Genomic DNA, 16,729 nt, shown 5'->3' with positions numbered 1-16,729 from the left:
CCCTTTCCCTCTCCCCTGATGATGTTCTAAAACTGGTCACATCCAAGCGGGCAACCACCTGCCCCCTCGATGCTATCCCCTTCCCCTTTCTCCAATCCATCTCCAAAGACCTCCTTCCGTTCCTTACCACCTTAATCAATTCCTCTCTATCCACAGGATCTGTCCCAGCGGCCTTCAAGAGAGCCAGAGTCAAGCCTCTTCTCAAGAAACCAACTCTTCACCCGTCTGCTGTCCATAACTACAGACTGGTATCCCTTCTCTCCTTCTTATCTAAAACCCTTAACATGCCGTCTCTAACCAACTGTCTCACTACCTCCTTCAGAACAACTTCCCTGACCCTCACCAATCCGGCTTTAAGGCTGGGCACTCTACTGTAACTGCTCTCCTTGCTGTCAAGGAGGCCCTCCACTCTGCTCGAGCTTCCTCCCTCTCCTCTGTTCTCATTCTTCTGGACCTGTCCGCTGCATTCGACACAGTAAACCCGCTCCTTCTCTCCACCCTCTCAGAATTGGGCATCTCTGGCTCTGCACTCTCCTGGTTTGCATCCTACCTGGCCGATCGCTCTTACCAGGTGACCCTCACCACTGGGGTCCCCCAGGGCTCTATCCTAGGGCCCTTACTGTTCTGCCTCTGTTCTACCAAATCTCTTGGCTCGGTAATTTCCTCACATGGTTTCTCCTACGCAGATGACACTCAATTCTTTCTCTCTTTCCCCCCTTCTAACTTATAGGTGGCAACACGTGTCTCTGCGTGTCTTGCTTGGAGGTCAGCCCACCACCTCAAGCTCAACCTTAACAAGACTGAGCTGCTCTTCCTCCCAGGGAAAGCCTGCCCTCTCCAAGACTTCTCCATCACAGTAGAGAACTCTACTGTGACCTCCTCCCATACAGCCAAGAACCTTGGGGTCATCCTTGACAACCACTTATCCTGTGTGGTGAACATCACAGCGACAGCACGCTCCTGTAGATTCTTCCTCTACAACATCAGCGTCGGCGCCAAGAGGAGCGAGATGGAGCGACTCTCCAAGTGGCCACCATGTGATAAGTTGAGACAGAGGAAGAGTGGCTGATGGCAGTGGACGACCAGGAGTGGCAGGCAGCGCAGGACAACAATCCCACCCTGGCCAGGGTGGAATGGTGGGTTGACACCAGGGCACGCCCCTCCTGGCAAGCTGTCTCTGCCTTATCAGTGGAGACCAAGGCCTACTTTTCCCCATTGGGCCACCCTGTCCCGGCGTGATGGTCTGCTGTACTGGGTCTGGCATGCGCCGGGCTGGGGAAGAAGTGTGTGGCAGTTACTGGTGCCCAAGGACTGGCACCAACAGGTGCTACAGGCAATCCACGGCTCGGTGGGGGCAGGTCACTACGGGGTGGCCTAGACCCTGAACAAGCTGCGCCAACGGTTTCACTGGGCCAGTTGCAGGAAAGACACTGAACTTTTTGTGCACTGCTGTGATGCCTGCACAGCCAAGAAAGGACCGACCAGACGTTCCCATGCCCCTCTACAGCAATACCAGGTGGGGACCCCCATGGAGCGAGTTGGTGTGGACATCCTTGGTCCATTTCCCACCACGAACAATGGGAACCGCTACGTCCTTGTGGCCATGGACTATTTTACTAAATGGCCAGAGACGTATGCGGACCCCGACAAGAGCGCTGCTACCACAGCTGAGCGGCTGGTGTACGAAATGTTCTGTTGGTTCGGTGCATCCGAGGAACTACACAGCAATCAGGGGCGAAACTTCAAGACACAGGTGTTCGCTGAGGTGTGCCAACACATGGGGGTGAGGAAAAGCAGGTCGACGCCCCTCCACCCTCAGAGCAACGGATTGGTGGAGAGGTTCAATCGAACGCTTGCAACGCAACTTGCTATCGTCACCTCACGACACCAGCGAGACTGGGACTGTTGCCTACCTCTGGTCCTGTGGGCATATTGGTCGGCAGTGCAAGAAAGTATTGGGTGCACACCGACCGCTCTCATGTTCGGGAGAGAGCTGCAGACCCCTGCGGACTTAGCCTTTGGCAAACCCCCTGACACTGATCTTCTCAAGATACCCAACTTTGAGTACCTGCGGGACATCCAACAACATCTGGCTGAGGCACACGATTTTGCCCAGCAGTGCCAGGAACAAGCGGGGGAAAAGCAAAGCAAAAAATTCCTTCTTCTAGCATTGTGACTGCCTATGGCCCCTGGTCAGAGCATTGATTACTTTATCTTATGATGACTGATGGATAGATGATTCACTTACTTAAACAAATGTATTTGTTGTAAGTCACTTTGGATAAAGGCATCTGCTAAATGCCATAAATGTAAATGTCAATGTAACATATAACTCTTAGCAAATAAAAAGGATAGCTCTCATGGAATAGGCCTGCTAGAATGTGCTGTATAAAGAAAGTTTTAAATGTAAAGTATACAATTGCAAGAATAAGGGGCTAACAGATATTCAAGACAAAAACACACAGTACCCAGGATGACCTAAATCAGGCAGTAAAGCATTGGTAAACTGAGTAAAAAAACAACAACAAAACACACAGGTCACTACAGTACATAAACATTACTATGGGGCCTCTAACAAAATACTATTTGTTGATTCATTCATACAGTGTGGCTCATTTCCCATCAAGTGATAATGTGATATTCAGTTGACCACATGTCACAAATCATATATGGATATAAAGCAGGCTGTAATAGTCTACTGACAAGACATTATGTTTAAAGCATGAAACCAGCACAAGATTGACTTCTCACGTTAACATTATCGGCCTAGGGCCTTGCTCCTCTATTCTGGGTTGGTTTATATAAGAGCCTCTGCCTTCCATGCAGGCCTAGAGATGGGGCTGCCAGTCATTAGCGTTTTATGTGGAGCACATGTACTGTAGAAAACCCAGGCACGACCGTCTGCCTCAATATTACTGGTAGAGAAGAAAGCATTTTATGTCTCTTTTTCATTTGCAGCAGCAGAATGTATTAAAACATCCCCTTTCCACAGGAGACTTGCTGACTGGTAGCCATGGTAACACTTGATCCTTCAGAAGACAGCATCTATCTAGTCTGCGACAAACAGACACGTAATATAATCAACTGAGAACGGAGAATGAGAGAAAATCTTTATTAAACTTTCATCAGAATCATTATTCTTCAAGGAACTACTGCTGGTCCTCTAATAAAAGGCTAAAGGAAAATGAGATTGACTTTAATCAATTTATCAAACGGTGACAAAGTCTTACTTCTTCCTCAGTTCAGAAGGCAAGTAACACTTAATAATAGAAGAAAAAAAAACATTTTTATATGAGTAAAGGAGACAACTGAAGATAGTAACACAAAGTAATATATTCCTAAAAAACTATTTTCTCAGAGATTTATCAAACATTCATTGTTGTTTGAGCTCATCAAAAGAGATGAGTGGGAAGGTTTGAATTCAATACCAAAGAGTACTGCTATGAAAATGAAGGTTTGCATTTTCAAGGTAGGTGTGATACTGAGTAGAGCTGTAGACATTCAACTATCCCATGTCCATAGCATCACCTTAACAAGGGGACTTTTTGTTCTCCCAGTCATTTTCCTGGAAGAGAAGCCATGAGGCTCTTTGAGGCTTGGACTCGTCTGCATCTCACACTACATCAAGCAAAGGAAATGAGTCACACTGATATAGAGCAGGGGGTGTGTTTAAATCTCTCCCCAACCCAATGACAACCAGGCTCTACTGTTGGAAGGTGAATGTTGCTGCACGTCAGTTTCCGGTGGCAAGCATCCCTCCCAGTCATGTGTTGTCTCTGCTTGACACTTCCTCCTCCTCCTCATGCATGGTTGTGCAACGGCTGTTATGCAAGTGGGAGCCACTTCCAAGACGGCCAAAAGAGGTTCAGGTTTGTAAGCTGGTAGGAGAAGCGGGCAACAATCAATATACCCGTATCCTCTTCTTTTGTGTGAGTAGCGATTACATTCCCAATCAGGTGTGCAATATTACAAATATCTACACGTCTAAGTCATCAATCTGATCAAATGGGCTCTACCTCTGTGTGTATATTTATGTGTGTGTATGTGCGTATGTGCACGTGTGATCATATTGAGAGCATGAACCTCCATTCTACCATGTGCATTTCCCTGATCTTCCCCGGCCTGGCAGTTATGGCATATACCGCCCTCTGCACACTGACCTTGCGCAAACACAATTAATGGACTGTGGCCTCCTGAACGCAATGCTGCTGTGGTGCTGGGCTGCTGTGCATCTCAATGAGCTCCTAAAACTCCTCCTCACAGGACCATTATTCAGGAGCAAAGAGAGGTCCTCAGTGCCTCATGAGGACTTCCCATCAGTTAGGCCACAGTACCACAGGGCATGCACGCTACCCACTCAAACCACACCTCACTGCTTCTATTGCCAAATCTCTTTCCTGTATAGGACATCATCCCATTTCATCCATTTGTTAGCCACTTCAGATGATAACGTGCATTTAACTGCAAGGTGTATTTCAGGAAATATCTCTGATGCACTTCTTAGCAAATCTGTATCCATTTGTAGTTCAAAATGTTAGGCTACATTAGCAAAATGTATATTTCTGTTGAAATTCCGTTATTTATAAATAAATGCTATGCTAAGTGCAAGGCCATTACTGAGAGTACAACCCTTCATCTGTTCTGTACATATTCAATGATCTGGTTTAGCTGAAGATGTTACAACAAACAAGTCACACCTCAGACTACATCTTGTGAAAGATTACAGTACATCGTGTGAAAATGCTACACAGCCACTGAGTACATTACAGTGTGGAGATCTGTCAAAGTGAAGCTTAAAATTGTATTGTAGATATGTCCACAGTGAGTTTTACTGTGAATTGGTTACGAGAGCAGGGGCTTAAGTGGCAGTGTCTAGAACTCCATAGTTACTCATATAATGTCCCATACACAAATAAGATTGATGCTGAACCAGTCACCGCTGGGCAGTAACAGAGAACACTTTTCTAATAGGTAACATTGTGTTGTTATGTTTCTTTTACCCGTCATTCAACAATGAGGTATTACACAGATGGTGGGTGGCAAAGGTACAATGAGTACAGTGACCACAGATGGGAAAAGGCCAAACCAGCACAAACAGATTGGGAGGCTGTGATATCTGGCAAGCGGTGAGCTAAAAATTGTATGGGTTTAAACTGAGAGTCAACTGGAGATGGATTGATTTCTGGTAACCTGCAGAGCAACTTCTGTGCAGCAGATTTATTCTCCATTGTGAGAGACAGGCACCCAAAATGGGTCCAAAATTCTGATGCTTTATTCCCTAACAAGGGAGACTCAACTGTCACAATTGTCACATACAGTACTATAACTGTGCTGCCTTTGATGGCTCTATACCATTTGCATTCACACACACAATATCTCTGAGCACTAACTTTGTGATACCCTTGACTACACAAGCATTTCCTGAATCTAAATCTGGTGCATTCTAGCCAGATCCTTACTAAGGTTATGGGGGCAGTGCTGAGGCCAGATCTGTCATAAAGACATTCTTAGTCTCTCTGGTTCACTGATCTAATTATGTTGCCTATTCACAGCCCAGTTTAAATTACTATTCAAACTGCCCTGTGTGCCCACAAACATCACAGTAGAGCTACATTTGAGTGCCCTCCTCTAGATAGAGAATAGTACTTTGGACTTTGGTCCAAATTAACACCAAGTCAACCCAGCATTACTCATTCTCTGTGAAGCTGTTATGTACTGTACTGTTGTAACAAGTTCGTGACACAGAGGTGGAGTCGAGGTGGTGTGGTCTGGGAAAATCCCGTTTATTTTATAAAATGTTCGTAATCTTTCCATAAAGTTCGTAAAACCCAAACACTCTGCGACTTTCCAGTCGCCCTCCTTCTTTTTCGAACGCCGAGGCACACACATCTTAAACCATCTAGTCAACGAGGCTTCATTTGCAACAGGTGTGCAACGGAGCCTCGCCGACGTCACCCTGGCCACGGTCCTGTAGCTCCCTCTACAGGCCGAACGCTGCATGTCCCCCCACAACTGTATACTGTATATTGCAGCACATCTTGTGATAGGCTGACTAACTATTAGTCTAGCCACAGGTCTATCTGCTTACTCACATATCACATGACACATTGGCCTCAGACACAGACATAAAGAAAATAACATTGTGAACATATCTGTTATTAGTGCATAATGTGTGGTGGTAACATAATCAACCTTGTAGTTAACAATTACTCCTTTGCTTGCTTTGTCCTTTGATACTTTGATTGTGCATTGAGTAAACAGTCATTTTTAGGCCTATGTCTCTAAAGCTGTTGGAAATTGGATATTCTGTGACGTTGATACTCTTAATCAAAGTCAGCTCTCTCCTGTAATTCATGGAATTACAACTGTATCCAACACCTCCTCTTGTAGGCAAGCTGTGTAAGAGCACAGTTGAGCACTTACCTTTCATGCATTGTAAAAAACATGGTGTTCTTCTAGTGGGGCGGCTAGAGGCCACATTTTGAAGCAATTGTGCCTTTAGTGATAAAACACTATTTGACACAGAGCAAGGGAAGGTCTTAAGTAACATGTTTAGCTATAGGGCCATCACAGTATATAAACCATATAGAATAAATGTTGGAGGCAGTGAGCCCAATTATGGTTTTAGGAGTGTAGAGAACACAAATAAATGACAATTGTTTGCCAGGAATGTGTCCTTCAAACGGTTAGCAAAATGTGTTTTTAGGCAGTTATTTCAACCATAGTTCCAGTATCTTACATATAAACAAGTGGGAAATTATATATTACTATTCCCCAGTGTCTACTGATTAACATGATATGCTACATGGCTACTAATATGATGTTGGTGTTAAGAAATATCACAAGAAATCTACCCTGTTCATTTCACTGAATGTGAAATCATATAGGAATGTGTTTTGTCCAGTGGAGAGATAAAACTCCAATGTTAGCAAAGTGTCTTAATGAAAGGTTATCTTAGTGGTTAGCTTCAAATATGAAAGAGGAGAAGCATCTTATAATGTATCATACCTCATGGGCATTTTATATTGTGTCACAGTTGTACAACAGTCAAAAACTAACCAAACTGATGTTGTACAACAGTTGTGAGTTTTTAAATATTTTTTTAAATGTCAAAAAGCAAACGCTGGAGCACTGTACCTTTTACAATGTTGGACTGACATTGTTTTTTGATGGTTGTTGGTTAGTCACATGTTAGTTGGTATTAACAATTTATTGAACTTTATTATGTGATGGTTATTTTTCAACATTGACTTAAGGTTGCTAATCTAATGTTGCTACATGATTGCACATGGGTCGAACATGTTTTCTTCACATTGCTAGTTGATGGTCAGCATTAGTCCCTCTCACAGTTGAAAATAATAGTTTTCAAAAACATCTAATATAGATATAATGTGAACTTCCTAACCGAATGAATACTGTAGGCAAAATAGATCTTTTTAATTTGGCTAAATTTGAGTATAGCTCAAAATGTATAGATGGTATCAGAAGGTTTTCTTCAAGGGACCTGACAAGCTTACACGGGTGTAATTCCCACTACACCATCTATACCATTATTTTTGCCTTTACACCTGCCAAGTGCCATTTTGCCATTACACCTGCCGTTTATTAGATTAATAAAATGGCATATACAATGTGCAAGGCGTGATCAGTGACACTGACACATTTTATGCCTGCTATGGTAGCCATTGAGAGAGAAAAAATAACTTTCTGAAGCTAGCAGCCAATAAACTAGTGTGAAGTGACCTGTTGACTTGGATCATGGCAGATGATTTGGTGTAAAAATAAAACAACAGAAAACGCAACTGCCCCAGTATGGCAACATTTTGGATTCAAATCTTAAAACAGTTGGCCTCATTCCTGCACAACACTCAGAGCCTTGACTAACCTGTCTTGTAGGACGTGGAACCAATCTTCAGATTTGAAGATAATAAAGCATCCAGGAAAAAATAGATTCTAATTTGTGAGATTCATGTGCCCTCTCATTGCTTTCTATGGGACTGCTACTTATGTTACAAAACCATGAAAACACTGATATACATCGTAAGTTACAGTTGTTTGTAGTCACTTGTAGAATCTATTTTATGCACTCTATTTTATGCAATCTATTTTATGCACATTTCCTTACTAAATAATGGCTGCATCTTCAACCACCAAAAAGTCCTTTGCTAGTATTCATGTCATGTAACTAAGAAATTCGCTGGAGAAAAACACAAAAATAATTGACTGATTTATTCTTTCAGTTACAAGTAGTCTACACTTTGTAACAAAGGGATATGACAGCACATTTTAACCGGGCTACTTTTGATCAATCCCATGACCGTTTGCGAGATACGAGATCAGTGCAGACGGAGTCGCCCTATCTGACGTGAGACAATGAGCTAGGGCACTATAATGTCCGCGATTCAAGTGCGTGTATGTGTGCGTTGTGCACCAAGACCTGGCTTTATGTTTGTAGCCAGTTAGTGAATGCTAGCAATGTAGAGGCTAGTCTTATGTAGGTAACGTAACAGCCAAGCACATGACAGAATACAACCACGATTACTTTTGTTAATTGAATAGGCCATTAGATTTAGATTGTAAACATGCAATAAAATACCAGAGGAAAAGTTCTGCTGTCACCTGGTGCACTCTGAGAAATGTTTTTGTTTTTTATAGGTATTACCAGTTTAGCAGGTATTTTGTTCAGGTATACTGTTGATACCGGCACAAGCCTACTCTACTCCCCTGCAAACATTATTAACCATTATTTGGCACCAATAATTTATTCAGTTATGGCCATTCAAACTGGGTATTGGCCATGTTGCGATGCTAGGCGAACATTTTTTTGTTTTTGTTTTTAAAAGACAGCCATGAGGGCAGTTGTGGACAAAATCTATGATGGCCCTATATCCAATAAAAAATTTTAAGGTCCCTCTCCATCAGAAGGGAAAAGTTTTATGCTCTCATCATTAAGACTCTTGATTCATATTTACTGATTTACTACTATTTATTTAAGTGTCATTGCACCTCAAGGGTGCCCAGCCCATATGGGTTGATAAGACAGTAATATTAGAATAAACGTGCAAAACCAAAAACAATATCTCTCACCATTAGACGAAAATAATTCCTACCATATGGGATTTCCCATAGAGTGAAATACACAGAGCAGATTTGTTGTCATATTTGCATATCATTTGAATCAGTAGATACTGTACAGTACTAGAGAATAGTAATACAGTGCCCTGCATAAGTAATGGGACAGTTTCTTCTTTTGGTTCTATACTCCAAAAAGATTTTAAATCCAACAACTACTATGAGGTTAATGTAGAGATTCTCAGCTTTATTTGATTTGTGTAAATATTGGTTTCATCATTTAGAAATTACATCACTTTATATACAGTCCCTATAGAAAGTCATCATACCCTGTGAAATCTTTACCTTTTGTCACATTACACCCTGGAAATTAAAATTAAATCAAATCTAACTTTTTTGAGCTGTAGGTACACATTCTAACCCTCATCATCAAAGTGAAAATTAAAAATTAAAAAATTCTGGACAATTATTAAAAATTAATTAGTGAAATACCTGGTTTGGTTAAGTGATCAGCCCCTTAGAGTATACCATTATAAACTTGCTCAGGTGCAACCAATCAACTTCCAGATCAAACACCAGGCTAATTGCCCCCCACCTGACATCAATTGTAGTGGTTTTGATTACTTCAGAATAAAACCAGCTGTTTCTTGAGGGTTCCACTACTAGAAGTGCATGTTTCTGCAAAGAATTCACCATGGTTGGAAAAGTACTTTCAAAAGGTCTCCGGGATAAAGTTGTAGGAAGGCACAAGTTAGGTGAAGGCTACAAAAAGATTTCGAAGGCTTTAGCTATCGCTCTGAGTACCGTTCAGAGCATCATTAAGAAGTGGAAGGCGTATGGTACCACCAACAACTTGCCTAGATCAGGTTGTCTGTCCAAACTGGATGACCGAGCCAGGAGGACATTGATCAGAGAAGCTACCAAGAGGCCAAAGGCAACTTTGAAGGACTTACAAGTCTTTATGGCCGGGACTGGTCTGTGCATGTGACAACAATCTCACAAGCTTTACACAAAGCTGGCCTGTATGGCAGGCTAGCAAGAAAGAAGCTTTTCCTGAAAAAGTGCCACACTCAGTCTCGTTTGTGCAATGCAAAAACACACCTGGAAGATTCTGTTGCCGTGTGGAAAAAGGTTTTATGGTCAGACGAGACTAAGATTGAACTTTTTGGACTGAACTCCAAGCGCTATGTTTGGCGAAAACCAAACACAGCACACCACCCAAAACACACCATACCTACTGTGAAGCATGGTGGTGGCAACATTATGTTGTGGGGATGTTTCTCTTCAGCGGGGACTGGGCAATTGGTCAGGATTGAAGGGAAAATGGATGCTGCCAAGTACACCCAAATTCTTGAGGACAACCTGCATCACTCTGCTAGACAGCTGAAGATGGGCAGGTCATTCACCTTCTAACACGACAACGATCCTAAACATACCGCCAAAAGAACAACGCAGTGACTTAAGGATAGAAAGGTGAATGTCCAGAGCCCTGACTTAAATCCGATAGAAAATCTGTGGATGGACTTGAAGAGAGCAGTCCATCGCCGCTCACCACGGAATTTGACTGAACTCGAACAATTCTGGAAGGAAGAATGGGCAAATATTCTCCAATCTAGGTGTGCAAAGCTAGTAGAGACATATCCAAACAGATTGATGGCTGTAATTGCAGCAAAAGGTGGCTCTACAAAGTATTAAATCAGGGGACTGATGACTTTTCCAACCCTGTTATTATTGTTTTTCATTTCTTATACATTTTCAGAACTGTTGCCTTTTTTTTCATTAGTTTGATGTTGTATGGCAAAATTTGTACATAAAGTTGGAAAAAGTTTTTTTTTTTAATGGGTTTTGATTTCAGGCTGTACGACAAATATAGTAACTATTTCAAAGGGGTATGATGACTTTCTATAGGCACTGTACATAGTTAGAGTTAGAAAAGACAGCTGTCAATGTCTATTTCTGTATTGATTCTAGGCTTTGCGTTTGCCTTTGGAGTCTGCTATTGTTGTCTGTTAACATGAGGACCAAAGAGGTGTCAATGAAAGTCGAGGAAGCCATTATTCGGCTGAAAATCAGAAAAAACCCCATAAAACATCAGAAACATAGCCAAAACCATAGGAGTGCCAAAATCAACAGTTTGGAACATCATTAAAAATAAAAAATAAAGCACAGGTAAGCTCAGCAATCACAAACAGACTGGTAAGCCAAGGAAGACTTCTAGTTGATGACCGAAGAATGCTCACCATAATTAAGAAAAACCCCGATGTGTCAGAGTCTACCATCCACAGAATACGTCACCAGCCGAACTACATGCTTCACTTTAAGGTGCAAACCATCCAAAAAGCATGATCAGGTTAGTTTGCTAAAAAGTACCTAAAAAGCCTGCAGAGGTCTGGAAAAAGGTCTTGTTGACAGATAAGACGAATATGATCATGTACCAGAGTGAAAGTTTGGAGAAAAAAGGTGAAACATGGTGGAGGGGGTGGTATAGTTTGGTCTTGTAGCTGCCGCTAGAACTAGCTAACTTGTCTTAATTGATGATGTAACTGCTGACGGCAGCAGCAGAATGTATTCTGAAGTGTACAGAAACATCTTGTCTGCTTGAATACAAGCAAATACAAAATTCATTGGATAGCGCTGACAATGACTTTAAACATACTGCCATAGCAAAAAGGGAGTTTTTCAGAACCAAAAAAATGGAAAGTTCTTGACTGGCCAAGTCAATCTTTAGATTCAAATGGCAAAAAGACCTCAAAACAACAACTGAAGATGTCTGCAGCACAGGCCTAGCAGAGCATAGATACCCAGCATCTGGTGGGGTTTTCAGGCAGTTATGGCATGCAAAGGATTGTCGACCAAATACTAAACATGAGTGATTAATTTGGACATTATATGAATCTGTCCCATTACTTTTGGTGCCCTGAAATGGGGCTAAATAAATGTCTAAAAAGTGTTGTAATTTCCGAATGCTGAAACCAACATGTACAAAGATACCCTTAAATAAAAGCTGACAATCTATACATTAACCTCAAAATTAACTGTTAAGTAATTGTTTAATTTCAATTCAAAACTTTTGGAGTATAGAGCCAAAAGAAGTAAAAATGCTTGACTGTCCCATTACTTACGCAGGGAACTGTATATCCTTTTTTTCTTATTTACATGTAAAATATTTAATCTAGGGATATGGCCTAAATATCATAGAAAAGTATATTCCACATTTTTGGCAGTATGACGTATTAGACTGTATTTTTTTCCTTTATTAATAATGAAAGTTCTAAATATGCTTCATGAGTAGGCTTATGCATTACTTGACTCAATGCGAGTGTGCCTCTTTGAGCTGTCATTGTGAATCTTCAGTAACAAAGTGAATAGGCCTATTGACAATGCACTGACCAGGCTTACCTGTCTGTTACCATATCCATGATGAAGTTAACCATTCAGAGTAGAGGAAGGCATTATCTTTTCCTGTCGTTGATATAATTTTCCTATTCACTATTTTCCTTTCCAGTCCCAATCCCACTATAACCAAAAATGCGATGGTTAGCGGCCATTTAGAAAATAGCCACGGGGGGGGGGGGGGGGGGGGGGTATAAGACGAATGTGTGACGGCGCTATAGATGTGATGGTTATTGCTAAACATGCTCCTTAAGACACTTTTATCACAAAAGGCACAATTCCTTCAAAATGTCGCCTCTAGTCGCCCCACTATTCCGGTAAATGTCCTTTACTCCTTTTGTCTCACATTTCTGTTCTTGCCTTCATTAGCTTTCAACACACTCCCCTCCCTTATAACCACTTTTGACAATGTTCTTTGTGTATTGCCTTATACTCTGTCTTCCCAACCTCCGAAGTCAGCCTTGACTTGAGCATTAGGCGAATGAATAAATGATTGTGATACAGCTCGCTGGAATGGGAATGATGTATATTCAGGTTTGTGTCTGCATGGCTGACTTACTGTAATAAGTGTTGACACTGAGAAAGCAGGAGGCCACGTAATGCATAAGTAAATGGTTGTCCTTGATATTAATTCATCTGGTAAATAATGAATGATGATAGGGATTACTGACGAGGCCTTGTGCACCAATGTTATACAAGAAATGTAGTTGTCTCTACACCACCCTCCTGTTCTCCCTGTATAAAGTACTTTAGTCGGGGATCCAACCTTGATCATATACTGTGTGTTCTTTTCTCTGTTGGACTGGTAGGTCGATATGTAAACACTGTTTTCTTTCTGTACTACAGAAGATGGCGGTCTTACCTTCAGGTGCGTCTGCATCACATATCTTGGTGGTCCCAGAGGTGGAATTCCCTGGTGTCTGCCCCGCTGAGGGCATCTGGCTCTGATCAAAGACAAACAATATCAGTTACAGGCATGCCTCTTTAGTGCATACAGAAATGGTGTACTATATGTAATAGTGGGAAGGAAGTACACTTGAACACACTGTTTTACTTTCAACTATGGCAATCCTTGAAATTATACATTTACGGTAATCATGTTGCCCCAAGTTATGCCATGCTATTACTATTTTTTCTGTAATCAAATATTGGTACAGTATACAGTACAATACATTTAGTTAAAGGCGGATATAAATCCACTAAACATGAGAAAAATATGTTATTTTCAGGAAATATAAAATTAATTTCAGGAAAATTGGGCAAGAAAACACAGACAAAATAAATCATAATTTCATGGATACACAAAGAGCAGGTGCAACAGAGAGATGCAAAAACAAATATTTTGGAATGGCAGCCAATTAACCAACAAAAACATTTAGTTTAGTCAGAATAAAATTCCATTTAGGAGGGCTAAACTTAACATTCATTCAGAGTTAGTAGAAGAAGATAGTAGAGCAGAACTGACGTTAATTTTGAAACTGAACCTAAATCCTCTGCTTCCCTGCTACAATGGATCATATGAAGAGGCTGGTATTAATGACACAAAGAGATGATGAATGGGTCTGGGTATAAGGGTGAACAGCAGTGAAGAATATGCCATGTGCACACTGTGAGTAATGTGGATTTGGGCTCATTAAAAGATCATGCTCTGTGCTTTAATCTCATTATAAAGGTCACAACGGCAAAGATAACACCTCCAGGTGTTGAGAGCAGGACAGGTGACAGAATCAGAGTCATATGATACAGAGGGCATTGATTGGTCTCTGTCCAGTCAGGCTGATACAGGGTGTCCTCACCTGCTGAAGGTACTTCTGGCTGCCATACATGACATATTGTGGCGCCAGGCTATATATCATGTAGCTGGTATGAAGAACAATCAGGAGAAGGATCATACAGAGGAAGAGAAGGGCCTGAGGGCGTGTCTTTTTGGGCCTTATCTTGTACAGCTGTCAAGGAAGCAATACAGTTAGTCTGTGTGCACGACAAATGTTAAAGAAACTTCATACACCACAAAAGACGACAATGAGCAGGATACAATATAATTCTTAAATCCAACATACAGTAAATGCATTCATTTCAGAACACCAAGAACAAGGCAGTACTATCATTGTGCAATGATTTTCACCTCACTAATGTGTTTTATAATCCCATATGGGATAGGCCACAACACTAATATGTTATTTTTTAGGAATACCAATACTGTACATTCAGACAGTCTGAATTCAAACCATTAGAAACCTAGCTGTGGCAGAGGAGCCCTGCCTTACCCGTATCCAGAAGAACCAGATGCCCATGTTCCGGATGCCGGCCATGGATGTGAGGACAAAGTACATGGTAATGACTGTGATCAAGACATAATCCAGAGGGAAAACCTGCCAGACCAGAGACAAAGTTCAGCTACACCTCCAGAGATGGCTTACAAATCTGCCCTTTTTAACAGGTCCTTACTGCATCCTAAGGGCAGCCAGCCCCACTTGGAGTGTGAACAGTGAACAATGAGCACACATCCTCCCTCTCTGGTAGGGATGAGCAATTAGCCGCAGTACCCTGGCACACTTTGTCTAAGCCAATTAATCCTCAAAGAGCATCTGAGATGGTAATTGAACACAGTGTGGTCAGACAATGGAAAAGGTTGATTATTAGTGTGTGTACGCTACAGTTGCTGTCTTAACCACAACACTTTGTGGCAGTCCATAATATAATTTATGACAGGTTATAATTGATGTGTATGGTACACAGACCCTTGGTTACAGCAGAACACCACCAACACTGTAGTTAGGAAGGTTACAATAGCCTTTCTGAAGGTGAACATCAAATAGCAAGGAATGAGGCTGTAAACAAGCCCCTGGATGTTCCAAGTCAAGTTTCAAGTTTATCTAGTTTTAAAGTGCATTATCACCAGGGTCTCAACACGCTATACATCATATAAAAACAAAACACATCACATAAATAAATAAATAAATAAAAGCATATACATGGGGTACACATAAATACAGACATGGGGAAAGGCAGTAGGGAGGGAGAGTTGCTAATGCAGATTTAAAAAGGTAGGTCTTGATTTAAAAGAGGTAACAGTCTCTGACACCCTAAAAAGGGCAGGCAGGCAATTAAACAGAAATGGTCTAGCATTTTTAGATCTCAGGTGCAAGACCATTTAGGGCTTTATATGTTAAAAACAAGAACTTGAAGTCAGTGCGCTGTTTCACTGGTAGCCAATGCAATGATAAAAAAAACAAAAAAGTCAAAGGGTTAGGATCAAGGATCAACTCTCTCTGTATACTGCTTCAATCATAGTCGTATCCACCAAGATGGTATAATGAGACCACAGATGCATGCTTAATGCTACAGTTACTTCATTTATACAACAGCATTAAGGGTAATAACATATTCTGATTTCACAAAATGTTCGGTTCAGGTGCATAAAAACAGAATGTCAGCTCTAACATGACAGACTTTATTCAAGTGACTTCACTGATTTAATGGGAAAGGTCACACTTTTAAATACTGGCATCAGACGTGTAATCAATTCCACAATCCAGCAGAGCAATACCTAAATGAGCTGGGCTGTCAGTCACTTCTCTTTTTGAATCCTGGTGTAGAATAGTAAGTTATACATTGTGGATGTTCTGTTCCGTGCTCAGACCTGTGCCTCTGACCTCAAGTTAAAAGACTGTCCAAAAGCTGCCCAATTGAGGGAATACTCTGGCAGTTAAACATTTTATTTTTTTCTCGAAGCATAAACCTAGCTTAATGTATTTGAAATCTTGCCTTTATCTTTTTTTAATTTTGCTTCTACTGCTAAAAACAAAAGTCAAGTATTTTGGAAACAAGCACCTTGCTCCCCTTAAGCTACTTATTTGGGGAACTCTTTGAAAGTCACACTGACTTGGCTCCCTGTCACTTCTAAGAAAATGTTAATGCCTCGCACTTTGGCAGCATTTAGCTCATAACTCTGTTGAACTTAACATGCATTTTGAAAATTACTAAAATACACACTGACCTTTAGATTTCATCATCCTACAAGCAGGTTTTGGTCATTCACATCTCAGAGAAGCCATTATGAATATGTCAGGAAAGGAAGTAATAATTCTAATTCTCCCAGGGTGAATACCTTGTTATTCAAGTACACAATATAATTTCTGAAATCAGTGGCCAGGGTTGCAGCTGCTTTATCTTGATTAGGTGATTTTAGACCAATGTGGAGGAAATGGATATACAGTATACTGAGGCATAAGAACACTTAGAAATCCACTACATTACTACT

At 41.3% G+C, this 16,729-nt stretch overlaps 1 protein-coding gene across 1 annotated transcript in view; it reads right to left on the bottom strand.

Annotated features, from left to right (window-relative positions):
- lmbrd1 (LMBR1 domain containing 1) overlaps positions 1-16,729 on the bottom strand; it is a 74,872-nt gene that overhangs the window by 13,779 nt on the left and 44,364 nt on the right. The window contains exons 12-14 of the mRNA XM_083694912.1: positions 14,733-14,837; positions 14,262-14,411; positions 13,328-13,409 (exon numbers count right to left, since the gene is read on the bottom strand). Of these exons, the coding sequence (XP_083551038.1) occupies positions 13,328-13,409; positions 14,262-14,411; positions 14,733-14,837 (337 nt within the window). The remainder of the gene's footprint in view (positions 1-13,327; positions 13,410-14,261; positions 14,412-14,732; positions 14,838-16,729) is intronic.

The sequence above is a fragment of the Argentina silus genome, assembly GCF_951799395.1.
Source record: "Argentina silus genome assembly, chromosome: X".
NCBI lineage: Eukaryota > Metazoa > Chordata > Actinopteri > Argentiniformes > Argentinidae > Argentina > Argentina silus.
The sequence above is the reverse complement of the archived record's forward strand: the minus strand, read 5'-3'. Positions and strand labels throughout refer to the sequence as shown.